Source organism: Oncorhynchus mykiss, chromosome 6, assembly GCF_057628025.1.
Source record: "Oncorhynchus mykiss isolate SJ-2025 chromosome 6, ASM5762802v1, whole genome shotgun sequence".
NCBI lineage: Eukaryota > Metazoa > Chordata > Actinopteri > Salmoniformes > Salmonidae > Oncorhynchus > Oncorhynchus mykiss.
Window position 1 is genome coordinate 8,723,433 of NC_143027.1, and position 13,026 is coordinate 8,736,458.

The 13,026-nt window shown below is 45.7% G+C and overlaps 1 protein-coding gene across 1 annotated transcript in view; it reads right to left on the reverse strand.

Moving 5' to 3' along the window:
* The window catches only part of aacs (acetoacetyl-CoA synthetase), a 55,710-nt gene that overhangs the window by 3,651 nt on the left and 39,033 nt on the right, over nucleotides 1–13,026 (reverse strand). The window contains exons 13-16 of the mRNA XM_036979351.2: nucleotides 2,293–2,406; nucleotides 1,757–1,882; nucleotides 585–654; nucleotides 422–480 (exon numbers count right to left, since the gene is read on the reverse strand). Coding sequence (XP_036835246.1) covers nucleotides 422–480; nucleotides 585–654; nucleotides 1,757–1,882; nucleotides 2,293–2,406 — 369 coding nt within the window. The remainder of the gene's footprint in view (nucleotides 1–421; nucleotides 481–584; nucleotides 655–1,756; nucleotides 1,883–2,292; nucleotides 2,407–13,026) is intronic.

The window sequence follows — 13,026 nt, forward strand, 5'->3', positions numbered from 1 at the left end:
GATTAGTAGCAGACACTTCAGGATTAGTAGCAGACACTTCAGGATTAGTAGCAGACACTTCAGGATTAGTAGCAGACACTTCAGGATTAGTAGCAGACACTTCAGGATTAGTAGCAGACACTTCAGGATTAGTAGCAGACACCGGCTGATACTTCAGGATTATTAGCAGGTATCGGTATATTGGTTGCGTCCAAAATGTCAACCTATTCCCATAGGCCTCTGGTCAACAGTAGTGCACTACACAGGGAACAGGGTGCTATTTGGGATGTAGCCTAGGCCCGTTAGTATTCATAAGGACAACAAGAACAACACCAGAGAAAGAAGAGCGAGGGCTGTTACATTCCGTCATATCAATGATGACCAGCTAAATGAGACTAAACTCAAACCATTGTAGGGGGGGTAAGAAAAACCCATAGCTCACCAATGTTGTAGATCTCCGAGCTCCCAAAACGCACGCCGTTGGGGTTCAAAGTTCCATCGCTGTGATCGAGACAAGAATGAGTTGAAGGTAACCAAACAAAAAACTATGGTGGCAAATAGTCGCTTATTGTCTCCTGAGGTAATTAGTAAGCCCGATGACTCACCTTCTGCCAAGCATGACAACTCCTCCTGTCTTTGGGTTGATTTTACAGTAGTCCCCGTGGGCCCAAACACCTGCAGAGGAGCAGGCCTGTTAGTAAACTGAGACGGATATTGATCATGTACAGACTCCTTTAAAATGGAAAAAGACCTCAAAATGGTGCTGTACATGCCATCACAGAAGTAGCCATTGCAAAGATCGAGATGTACTAGAGCGCTCATCTCCTATGGAAAGGAAAAGCTGTCTATCCATCTCTAATTTATTCATTTTTCATTTCACCTTTATTTAAACAGGTAGGTTAGCTGAGAACAAGTTCTCATTTACAACGGTGACCTGGCCAAGATAAAGCAAAGCGACACAAACACCACCACAGAGTTACACATGGAATAAACAAACGTACAGTCAATAACACAATAGAAAAGTCTATATACAGGCAATAAATAAGCCGTAGTGGCGAAATAATTACAATTTAGCATTCAAACATGGACAGGACTGACCAGAGAAGGAGGAGAAGCTCCATCTCTAATGGACTGACCTGAGAAGCTCCATCTCTAATGGACTGACCTGAGAAGCTCCATCTCTAATGGACTGACCTGAGAAGCTCCATCTCTAATGGACTGACCTGAGAAGCTCCATCTCTAATGGACTGACCTGAAGCTCCATCTCTAATGGACTGACCTGAAGCTCCATCTCTAATGGACTGACCTGAAGCTCCATCTCTAATGGACTGACCTGAAGCTCCATCTCTAATGGACTGACCTGAAGCTCCATCTCTAATGGACTGACCTGAAGCTCCATCTCTAATGGACTGGCCTGAGAAGCTCCATCTCTAATGGACTGGCCTGAGAAGCTCCATCTCTAATGGACTGACCTGAAGCTCCATCTCTAATGGACTGACCTGAAGCTCCATCTCTAATGGACTGACCTGAAGCTCCATCTCTAATGGACTGACCTGAAGCTCCATCTCTAATGGACTGACCTGAAGCTCCATCTCTAATGGACTGACCTGAAGCTCCATCTCTAATGGACTGGCCTGAGAAGCTCCATCTCTAATGGACTGACCTGAAGCTCCATCTCTAATGGACTGGCCTGAGAAGCTCCATCTCTAATGGACTGGCCTGAGAAGCTCCATCTCTAATGGACTGGCCTGAGAAGCTCCATCTCTAATGGACTGACCTGGGAAGGAAGAGAAGTAAGCCTTGTGGTATTTGCTCCCATTCTCGTCGTTCCAGAAGTGGGTGGGCTGACAGGGGATTGGCTTCAGACACACCAGCTCTCCACTCTCCCCCCACACTGGCTTTCCTGAGGGAGGGAAACACGTGTCATCATGCACGTCCTAGAGCGTGGATACCATTTACAATGACACAAGGTGAATTACCATATAGAGCAGGGATCCCCAACTGGCGGTTTTTGTGCGCCAAATATGGCCCGCGGGTGATTTATTTAACCCCTCAAACAGCAACTCCAAGTGATTTTAACTTTGGAAATGTGTTCCAAAGTATTCCCATGCATAATAGAGACATATAGTACAGTATGTGATCCATACAAATGTATGGTTTGAAAGTATTATGGTTTAAAATATTATATTCATTTGGGATTCTTGTGGTAATTCCTTTCCAGCCCCCCGACCATCTGCACGATGAATTGAAATGAATTGAATGAAATTAATAAAATAGGCCTGTGACTGAATTTAGTTGACCAAAGACACTCACCGTCACAGCTCCAGGCCTCCACAGCCATGCCCAGGTTCCGTGTCTGAATCTCTCCTCTGTACACGGGGACCGTCACGTTCTGGCCCATAAAGCAGGACACAATATCTGTTCCTCCTTTACACAAAAAAACATGAATTTTATTTATTTCACGTTGGAAGATCAACGTAGTTAATACGTTACGTGTAGAGAACAACGTAGCTAATAAGTTACGTTTTTAATTTATTCCAACTTTATTTAACCAGGTAGGCTAGTTGAGAACAAGTTCTCATTTACAACTGCGACCTGGCCAAGATAAAGCAAAGCAGTTCGACACATACAACACCACACAGAGTTACACATGGAATAAACAAACAGTCAATAAACAAACATACAGTCAATAATACAGTAGAAAAGTCTATATACAGTATGTGCAAATGAGGTAGGATAAGAGAGGTAAGTAGAGATACTGGGGTGCAAAGGAGCAAGATATATAAATACAGTATGTGGATGAGGTAGTTGGATGAGCTATGTACAGGTGCAGTTATCTGTGAGCTGCTCTGACAGCTGGTGCTTAAAGCTAGTGAGGGAGATATGAGTCTCCAATTCAGTGATTTTTGCAGTTCATTCCAGTCATTGGCAGCAGAGAACTGGAAGGAAAGGCAGCCAAAGGAGGAATTGGCTTTGGGGGTGACCAGTGAGATATACCTGCTGGAGCACGTGCTACGGGTGGGTGCTGCTATGGTGACCAGTGAGCTGAGATAAGGCGGGGCTTTACCTAGCAGAGACCTGTAGATGACCTGGAGACAGTGGGTTTGGTGACGAGTATGAAGCGATGGCCAGCCAACGAGAGAGTACAGGTCGCAGTGGTGGGTTGTATATGGGGCTTTGGTGACAAAACAGATGGCACTGTGATAGATTGCATCCAATTTGCTGAGTAGAGTGTTGGAGGCTATTTTGTAAATGACATTGCCAAAGTCGAGGATCGGTAGTATGGCCAGTTTTACGAGGGTATGTTTGGCAGCATGAGTGAAGGATGCTTTGTTCCAAAATTAAATCTAGAATCGGCTTCCTATTTTGCATTGGAGATGGTTAATGTGAGTCTGGAAGGAGAGTTTACAGTCTAAACAGACACCTAGGTATTTGTAGTTGTCCACATATTCTAAGTCAGAACCTCCCAGAGTAGTAATGCTGGACGGGCGGACAGGTGCGGGCAGCGATCGGTTGTAGAGCATGCATTTAGTTTGACTTGCATTTAAGAGCAGTTGGAGGCCACGGAAGGAGATTTGTATGGCATTAACTAGCCTCCGCAAGAGCGTCAACACAGTGTCCAAAGGGCCAGAGGTATACAGAATGGTGTCGTCAACGTAAAGGTGGATCAGAGAATCACCAGCAGCAAGAGCAACATCATTGATGTATACAGAGAATTGTGTCGGTCCGAGAATTGAACCCTGTGGCACCCCCAGAGACTGCCAGAGGTCCGGACAACAGGCCCGATTTGACACACTGAACTCTGTCTGAGAAGTAGTTGGTGAACCGGGGAGGCAGTCATTTGAGAAACCAAGGCTGTTGAGTCTGCCGACAAGCATGTGGTGATTGACAGAGTCGAAAGCCTTGGCCAGGTCGATGAATACCACTGCACAGTAATGTCTCTTATCGATCACGGTTATGATATCGTTTAGGACCTTGAGCGTGACTGAGGTGCACCCATGACCAGCTCGGAAACCAGATTGCATAGCGGAGAAGGTACAGTGGGATTCGAAAGGGTCAGTAATCTGTTTGTTGACTTGGCTTTCGAAGACCTTAGAAAGGCAGGGTAGGATAGATATAGGTCTATAGCAGTTTGGGTCTAGTGCGTCTCCCCCTTTGAAGAGGGGGATGACTGCGGAAGCTTTCCAATCTTTGGGAATCTCAGACGATACGGAGGTAGAACAGGCTAGTAATAGGGGTTGCAACAGTTTCGGCAGATAATTTTTAGAAAAGAGAGGGTCCAGATTGTCTAGCCCGACTGATTTGTAGGGGTCCAGATTTTGCAGCTCTTTCAGAACATCAGCTATCTGGATTTGGGTGAAGGAGAAATGGGGAGGCTTGGGCAAGTTGCTGTGGGGAGTGCAGGGCTGTTAATAGGGGTAGGGGTAGCCAGGTGGAAAGCATGGCCAGCCGTAGAAAAATGCTTATTGAAATTCTCAATTATAGTGGCTTTATCGGTGGTGACAGTGTTTCCTAGCCTCAGTGCAGTGGGCAGCTGGGAGGAGGTGCTCTTATTCTCCATGGACTTTACAGTGTCCCAGAACTTTAGAGTTTGTGCTACAGGATGCAAATTTCTGCTTGAAAAAGCTAGCCTTAGCTTTCCTAACTGCCTGTGTATATAGGTTCCTAACTTCCCTGAAAAGGTTGCATATCACGGGGGCTATTCAATGCTAAAGCAGAACGCCCAAGGATGTTTTTGTGCTGGTCAAGGGCAATCAGGTCTGGAGTGAACCAAGGGATATATCTGTTCCTGGTTCTACATGTTTTGAATGGGGCATGCTTATTTAAGATGGTGAGGAAGGAACTATTAAAGAATAACCAGGTAACCTTCTACAGGCAGAATGAGGTCAATATCCTTCCAGGAATCCCGGGCCAGATCGATTAGAAAGGCCTGCTCGCTGAAGTGTTTTAGGGAGCGCTTGACAGTGATGAGGGGTGTAGTGAACAACGTAGCGAATACGGTCATGGTTAGGTGTAGTGAATTCAGTAAGGTGATGTGCGACGGCCGTAGTATTGTAAAGTGTGATATGGTGTGGGATAGTGTTGTGGTGCAGGCTTGTTATTCTACAGTAGAACAGTTACGCAACATGGAGCCAACATGGAGCTATTCCCACCCCCTCTTTATCTGTGGGTGATACCTCTCTCTCTATCCACCTCTTAAATCTGCTGTTTCTGACAGATGTTCTATTCATCTCTCCTCCCACCTTTCCATTCATCCATCCATCCAGCCACCCCTCCACCTATCAGTCACTTCGTTGCATCCCCAAATTCTGCCTGGCTCTTGAGTGGAGCTTAATTGGATCCGTGGGGAAAAGGCCATGCCTGCCTCTCAGTTTAGGCACACTTCAGTATCACTACAGCAGCCAGTCACAATTGTTTTGTTCTCCCCCCCCACATTCCTGACATCCTTATTGGTTACCTCTTACTCTTATGAATATTCCAATTTTTGCAGAGGAAAACTTTGAACATCCTCTGGTGCTCTTTAAAGTCAGAGAGGGGTTTGTTCTGTTCCAAAAATAAACTCCCCGTTGAGGAGTGGCACCCAGCGAGCGCACATACACACACAAACTACACAGGAAACCAGGGCAGAGAAATAACAGACACCAGAAACCAGATCTGATCAGGAGAGCAGCAGCAAGAGGTGGGAGACAAAGAAGGAAGAGAACGGGATGGAGACTATGAAAACACAGAGAAAGAGAGAACACAAATTCAAATTTTCTATACTTAAACATCATCCTCTGCTCTGGCATCTTCCCCAATATTTGGAACCAAGGACTGATCACCCCAAGCCACAAAAATTAGAGACAAATTTGACAATAACTACAAGTCAACAGCAACCTTGGGATAATTCTCTGCATTATCATTAACAGCAGACTCTTACATTTCCTCAGCGAAAAACAATGTACTGAGCAAATGTCAAATGGGCTTTTTACCAAATTACCATACGACAGACCGTGTTCACCCTGCACACCCTAATTGACAAACAAACCAAAACAAAAGGCAAAGTCTCCTCAAGCAGATAAAATTGGCAAAAGATACACATTTCTTTCCACAGGGCTGTGGATAAGACAGGGATGCAGCCTACTAGAATCTAATGTAAAATGTCTACTGTTTGCTGATGATCTGGTGCTTCTGTCACCAACCAAGGATGGCCTACAGCAGCACCTAGATCTTCTGCACAGATAATATCAGACCTGGGCCTTGACAGTAAATCTCAGTAAGACAAAAATAATGGCTTCAAAAAAAGGTCCAGTTGCCAGGACCCACGAATACAAATTCCATCTAGACAGCATTGCCCAAGAGCACACAAAAAAACTATACATACCTCGGCCTAAACATCAGCACCAAAGGTAACTTCCACAAAGCTGTGAACGATCTGAGAGACAAGGCAAGAAGGGCTGTCTATGCCATCAAAAGGAACATACAATTCAACATACCAATTAGGATCTGGCTAAAAATACTTGAATCAGATATAGAGCCCATTGACCTTTATGGTTGTGAGGTCTGGGGTCCGCTCACCAACCAAGATTTCACAAAATGGGACAAACACTAAATTGAGAGACAGCATACAGAATTCTGCAAAAAATATCCTCTGTATACAACTTAAAAACACCAAATAATGCATGCAGAGCAGAAGGGCAATACCCGCTAATGGTCAAAATCCTGATTAGAGCTGTTAAATTCTACACAAACACCTAAAAGGAAATGATTCCCAAACCTTCCATAACAAATAGAGTAATGAACAGAGAAACTAACCTGGAGAAAGAGTCCCCTAAGCAAGCTGGTGCTCTGTTAACAAGCCCCACAGAGCCCTAGGACACCAACACAATTAGACACAACCAAATCATGAGAAAACAAAAAGATAATTACTTGACACATTGGAAATAATTTACAAAAAAAAAAGCAGAGCAAACTAGAATGCAATTTGGCACTAAACAGACAGTACAGTGGCAGAATACCTGACCACTGTGACTGACCCAAACTGAAGGAAATATTTGACTATGTACAGACTCCGTGAGCATAGCCTTGCTATTGAGAAAGGCAGACCTGGCTCTCAAGAGAAGACAGGCTATGGGGACACTGTCCACATCATCTGGGGGAAATGGAGCTGCACTTCCGAACCTCATGCCTTCCTAACCAAATGTATGACCATATTAGAGACGCGTATTTCCATCAGATTACACAGTCCAACAAAGAATTTGAAAACAAATCCAATTTTGATTACCTCCCATATCTATTGGGTGAAATACCAGTGTGCCATCACAGCAGCAACATTTGTGACCTGTTGCCACAAGGGCAACCACTGAAGAACAAACACCATTGTAAATACAACACACACACACACACACACACACACGTGAGGGGAGCAGTAGAGAAGAGAAGGGGCCATATGGCAGTATAGAGTTGGGAGTCTTAGCCGTGAATGTGTTAAAGTCTACAGGGATCTGGCTAGCAGGGGGACAGGAGGAGCAGAAGGAAGTGAACACTGCACACATATGCTAAGGCAGACCCCTGTCAACAGCCTGTAGGGGTGGCCTCCCCGTGGTCCTGGCTGCTAAAAAGGTTGACTGAATCAGGCACTGCTGTCCTATGCACACACACATACAGTCGTGGCCAAAAGTTGAGAATGACACAAATATTTCCACAAAGCTTGCTGCTTCAGTGTCTTTAGATATTTTTTTGTCAGATGTTATTATGGAATACTGAAGCTTTTGACAATTACATGAAGTTGATGCAGAGAGTCAATATTTGCAGTGTCGGCTCCTTCCTTTTCAAGACCTCTGCAATCTGGCATGCTGTCAATGAACTTCTGGGCCACATCCTGACTGAAGGCAGCCCATTCTTGCATAAGCAGTGCTTGGAGTATGTCAGAATTTGTTGGTTTTTGTTTGTCCACCCGCCTCTTGAGGATTGACCACACGTTCTTAATGGGATTAAGGTCTGGGGAGTTTCCTGGCCATGGATCTGTGTTTTGTTCCCCGAGCCACTTAGTTGCCTTATGGCAAGGTGCTCCATCATGCTGGAAAAGGCATTGTTCGTCACCAAACTGTTCCTGGATGGTTGGGAGAAGTTGCTCTCGGAGGATGTGTTGGTACCATTCATTATTCATGGCTGTATTCTTATGCAAAATTGTGAGTGAGCCCACTCCCTTGGTTGAGAAGCAACCCCACAACCAAATGGTCTCAGAATGCTTTAATGTTGGAATGACACAGGACTGATGGTAGCGCTCACCTTGTCTTCTCCGGACAAGCTTTTTTCCGATGCCCCAAACCATCTGAAAATTTGGATTGAGAGAAAATGACTTTACCCCAGTCCTCAGCAGTCCAATCCCTGTACCTTTTGCAGAATACCAGTGTGTCCCTGATGCTTTTCCTAGAGAGGAGTGGCTTTGCTGCCCTTCTTGACACCAGGCCATCCTCCATCCGCCCCGATCCCGCAGTCAAATCAACTTTAGGAGACGGTCCTGGCGCTTGCTGGACTTTATTGGGTGCCCTGAAGCCTTCTTCACAACAATTGAACCACTCTCCTTGAAGTTCTTGATGATCCGATCAATGGTTGATTTAGGTGCAATCTTACTGGCAGCAATATCCTTGCCTGTGAAGCCCTTTTTGTGCAAAGCAATGACGGCACATGTTTCCTTGCAGGTAACCATGGTTGACAGAGGAAGAACAATGATTCCAAGCACCACCCTCCTTTTGAAGCTTCCAGTCTGTTATTCAAACTCAATCAGCATGACAGAGTGATCTCCAGCCTTGTCCTCGTCAACTCACACCAGTGTTTTCGAGAGAATCACTGACATGTCAGCTGGTCCTTTTGTGGCAGGGCTGAAATGCAGTGGAAATGTTTTCTGGGGATTCAGTTAATTTGCATTCCACAGACATGTGACTACCAGAAATTGAATAATGTGTTCCTGAACAAAGGGGTGGGGGTCAAAATAAGTAAGTAAGTCCGTATCTGGTGTGGCCACCAGCTGCATTATGTACTGCAGTGCATCTCCTCCTCATGGACTGCACCAGATTTGCCAGTTCTTGCATTGAGATGTTCTTCTACCAAGGCACCTGCAAGTTCCCGTTTCTGGGGGGAATGGCCCTAGCCCTAACCCAACAGGTCCCAGAAGTGCTCAATGGGATTGAGATCCGGGCTCTTCACTGGCAATGGCAGAACTCTGACATTCCTGTCTTGCAGGAAATCACACAGAACGAGCAGTATGGCTGGTGGCATTGTCATGCTGGAGGGTAATGTCAGGATGAGCCTGCAGGGAGGGTACCACGAGGGAGGAGGATGTCTTCCCTGTAACGCACAGCATAGAGATTTCCTGCAATGACAACAGGCTCAGTCCGATGATGCTTTGACACACCGCCCCAGACCATGACGGACCCTCCACCTCAAATTGATCCCACTCCAGAGTACAGGCTTTGGTGTAATGCTCATTCCTTTCGATGATAAACGCAAATCCAACCATCACCCCTAATGAGACAAAACTGCGACTTGTCAGTGACGAGCAATTTTTGCCAGTCCTGTCTGGTCCAGTTTGTGCCCATAGGCAACGTTGTTGCCGGTGATGTCTGGTGAGGATCTACCCTACAACAGGCCTACAAACCATCCATTCAGCCTCTCTTAGCCTACTGCTGACAGTCTGAGCATTGGAGGGATTGTGCATTCCTGGTGTAACTCGGGCAGTTGTTGTTGCCATCCTGTACCTGTCCCGCAGATGTGATGTTCAGATATAACGATCATGTGCAGGTGTTGTTTCACGTGGTCTGCCACTGCAAGGACGAACAGCTGTAGTCTCCCTGTAGCGCTGTCTTAGGCGTCTCACAGTAGAGACATTGCAATGTATTGCCCTGGCCATATCTGCAGTCCTCATGCCTCCTTGCAGCTTGCCTAAGGCACGTTCACGCAGATGAGCAGGGAACCTGGGCATCTTTCTTTTGGTGTTTTTCAGAGTCAGTAGAAAGACCTCTTTAGTGTCCTAAGTTTTCCTAACTCTCATGTGACATTAGCTGTTAGTGTCTTAACGACCGTTCCACAGGTGCATATTCATTAGTTGTTGATGGTTCAAGCATGGGAAACAGTGAATAAACCCTTTACATTGAAGATCTATTTAGATTTCTAAAAATGATTTTTTGAAAGACAGTGTCCTGAAAAAGGGACGTTTACATGCGCAGACAGACCAGGGTAGGTATTTAACCAGGACTTGGGGCAAGAATCCGCTGGAAAGGTCACACACTATATAAACGCATACGTTCACATTATATAGAAGCATACGTTCACATTATATAACACACTATATAAAACATACAGTGCATTCGGAAAGTAGTCAGACCTCTTGATTTTTTTCTGTATTTTCTTACATGACAGCCTTATTCTACAATGGATCGAATAAAAACATTTCCCTCATCAATCTACACACAATACCCCATTTCTGCAAATTTATTAAAAATAAAAAACAGAAATACCTTATTTACATAAGTATTCTGATCCTTTGCTATGAGACTTGAAATTTAGCTCAGGTGCACCCTGGTTTTCAAGAACCCCATGGTCACTTTGGCAGAGCACCAGAGTTCAGAGTTCCTCTGTGGCGATGGGAGAACCTTCCAGAATGACAACCATCTCTGCAGCACTCCACCAAAATCAGGCCTTTACGGTAGAGTGGCCAGACGGCACCCACTCCTTAGTAAAAGGCACATGACAGCCCGCTTGGAGTTTGCGTAAAGGCATCTAAAGGACTCTAACCATGAGAAACAAGATTCTCTGGTCTGATGAAACCAAGATTGAACTCTTCGGCCTGAATGCAAAGCGTCACGTCTGGAGGAAACGAGTCACCATCCCTAAGATGAAGCATGGTGGAGGCAGCATCATGCTGTGGGGATGTTTCTAAGCGGCAGGGACTGGGAGACTAGTCAGGATCGAGGGAAAGATGAACGGAGCAAAGTACAGAGATCCCTGATAACCTGCTCCAGAGCGCTCTGGACCTCGGAAGGGGAACTTTTGCCCCAGTCTAACGGGACAATGACGCTAAGCACACAAACAAGACAACACAGGAGTGACTTTGGAACAAGTTTCTGAATTTCCTTGAGTGGCCCAGCCAGAGCCTGGACTTGAACCTGATCGAACATCTCAATACCTGAAAATAGCTGTGCCCGCAACATTCCACATCCAACCTGACAGAGCTTGAGAGGATCTGCAGAGAAGAAATGGGAGAAACTCCCCAAATACAGGTGTGCCAAGCTTGTAGCATCATACCCAAGAAGACTCAAGGCTGTAATCGCTGCCAAAGGTGCTTCAACAAAGTTCTGAGTAAAGGGTCTGAATACTTACGCAAATGTGATTACATTTTGTTATTAGCAAAAATTTCTACAATACTGGTTTTTGCTTTGTCATTAATGGAGTATTGTGTGATGAGGGGAAGAAAAAAAAAAAAAAAAAAAAAAAATCAATTTTAGAATAAGCATCTGGAATACTTTCCGAATACATCGTACGTTCACATTGTAAAAACACACACAGCCATGCGTTCAGTCACACACACAAGATTCCCCAGTCTGCTTTGCTTGTGTGTGTTCCTTTCAGGCAGCAGACACTTGTGCCTGCGGCAGCTGACATTTCGTTGAAAGACACATGGCGTCCACTGCCACGAAACGTCGCTCAAATCCATCTTGTAAATGTTAAGTGCCGAGTGGTGCTAAGGGTGTCAGAGACTTCTCTGAAAGCCCGTCTGTCAACCGAGCACGAAGCACTGGAGAAAGCTGAACCTTTCTCTACTGAAGAAATACTCCCACCACCAATGACATGTGTCCTAAATGCCACTATTACCTACATAGTGCACTACTTTAGAACAGGCCCCATAGGATCACATGGCCATAAGGTTCTGGTGGAAAAGTAGTGCACTATGTAGGTAATAGGATGTCATTTGGGATGCAGCCAGACTCCTGGAACAGGGCTCACACCCACACTCATTTACAGTAATGTCAAGGCTTAGATGATGGAAGTGTGGTAGGAAAAACTGTACACTTTAACTCACTGGTAGGGTACATGGTAGTGTGTAACAGGCCAGTCGGTCTGCATCGGGACGAACGGACAGTGTGTAACAGGCCGGTCGGTTGTACAGATCTGCATCGGGACAAACGGACAGTGTGTAACAGGCCAGTCGGTCTGCATCGGGACAAACGGACAGTGTGTAACAGGCCAGTCGGTTGTACAGATCTGCATCGGGACAAACGGACAGTGTGACACAGGCCAGTCGGTTGTACAGATCTGCATGGGTATAAATGCAGCCGGAGTGCCAAAATGTGCCACTTGAAGACTGAAGTCTTTGGGTCCTGGCTGCGTTGAGAATAAACTTTTTCTAAGACAGAACTAATCTTGCAGGAAGTTGTTCCCACTGTCAGACGCACACGGTGGACTTGAGTGGCAGCAGCTTCAAGTGATAATGTTATTTTAGGAGTGCTGTTGAGCGGATCAGACGTGCCCAACGGCATAGCTTACTGTGTTAATTCTCCTTCCTTTGTGCCTGCCGCCCCCGATGGGAAAGTGACACAGACAGCACGCATACAGGGACATCACAAGGTGTCGTTTCCTTCAGGAGTGAATGATTGAGTCGTGGACTCCACCTGACCTCAGATACACACCTGCCGCTTTTATAAGGGGGTGCAACGTCCAATTAAAAAGGTGCAGTTCAAATCGGGACGAACGGACAGGCAACCAGTCGTCTGGCAGTACTGAGAATCTTCTAGATAAAAAGGCTGCATGTTCCTTTACCCGGCAAACATAATGCCATTACAGTGTATTGAGTCGAGCGTACCCGCTGTGATTTGTTCAGAGCCAGTCGTCGAGTGGTAAGGATGATCTCACACACACACACACACACACATATGATACTCCCCAACAGAGACCGGGGGTTCAAGACCCTCAATCCACCCTTCCCACTGTTCATCTCTCCCTCCCCCTCGGTTTCGTACCGTGTCAAATGTAAAACACATATGAGTGCGAGTCGTCAGATGCTTTGTG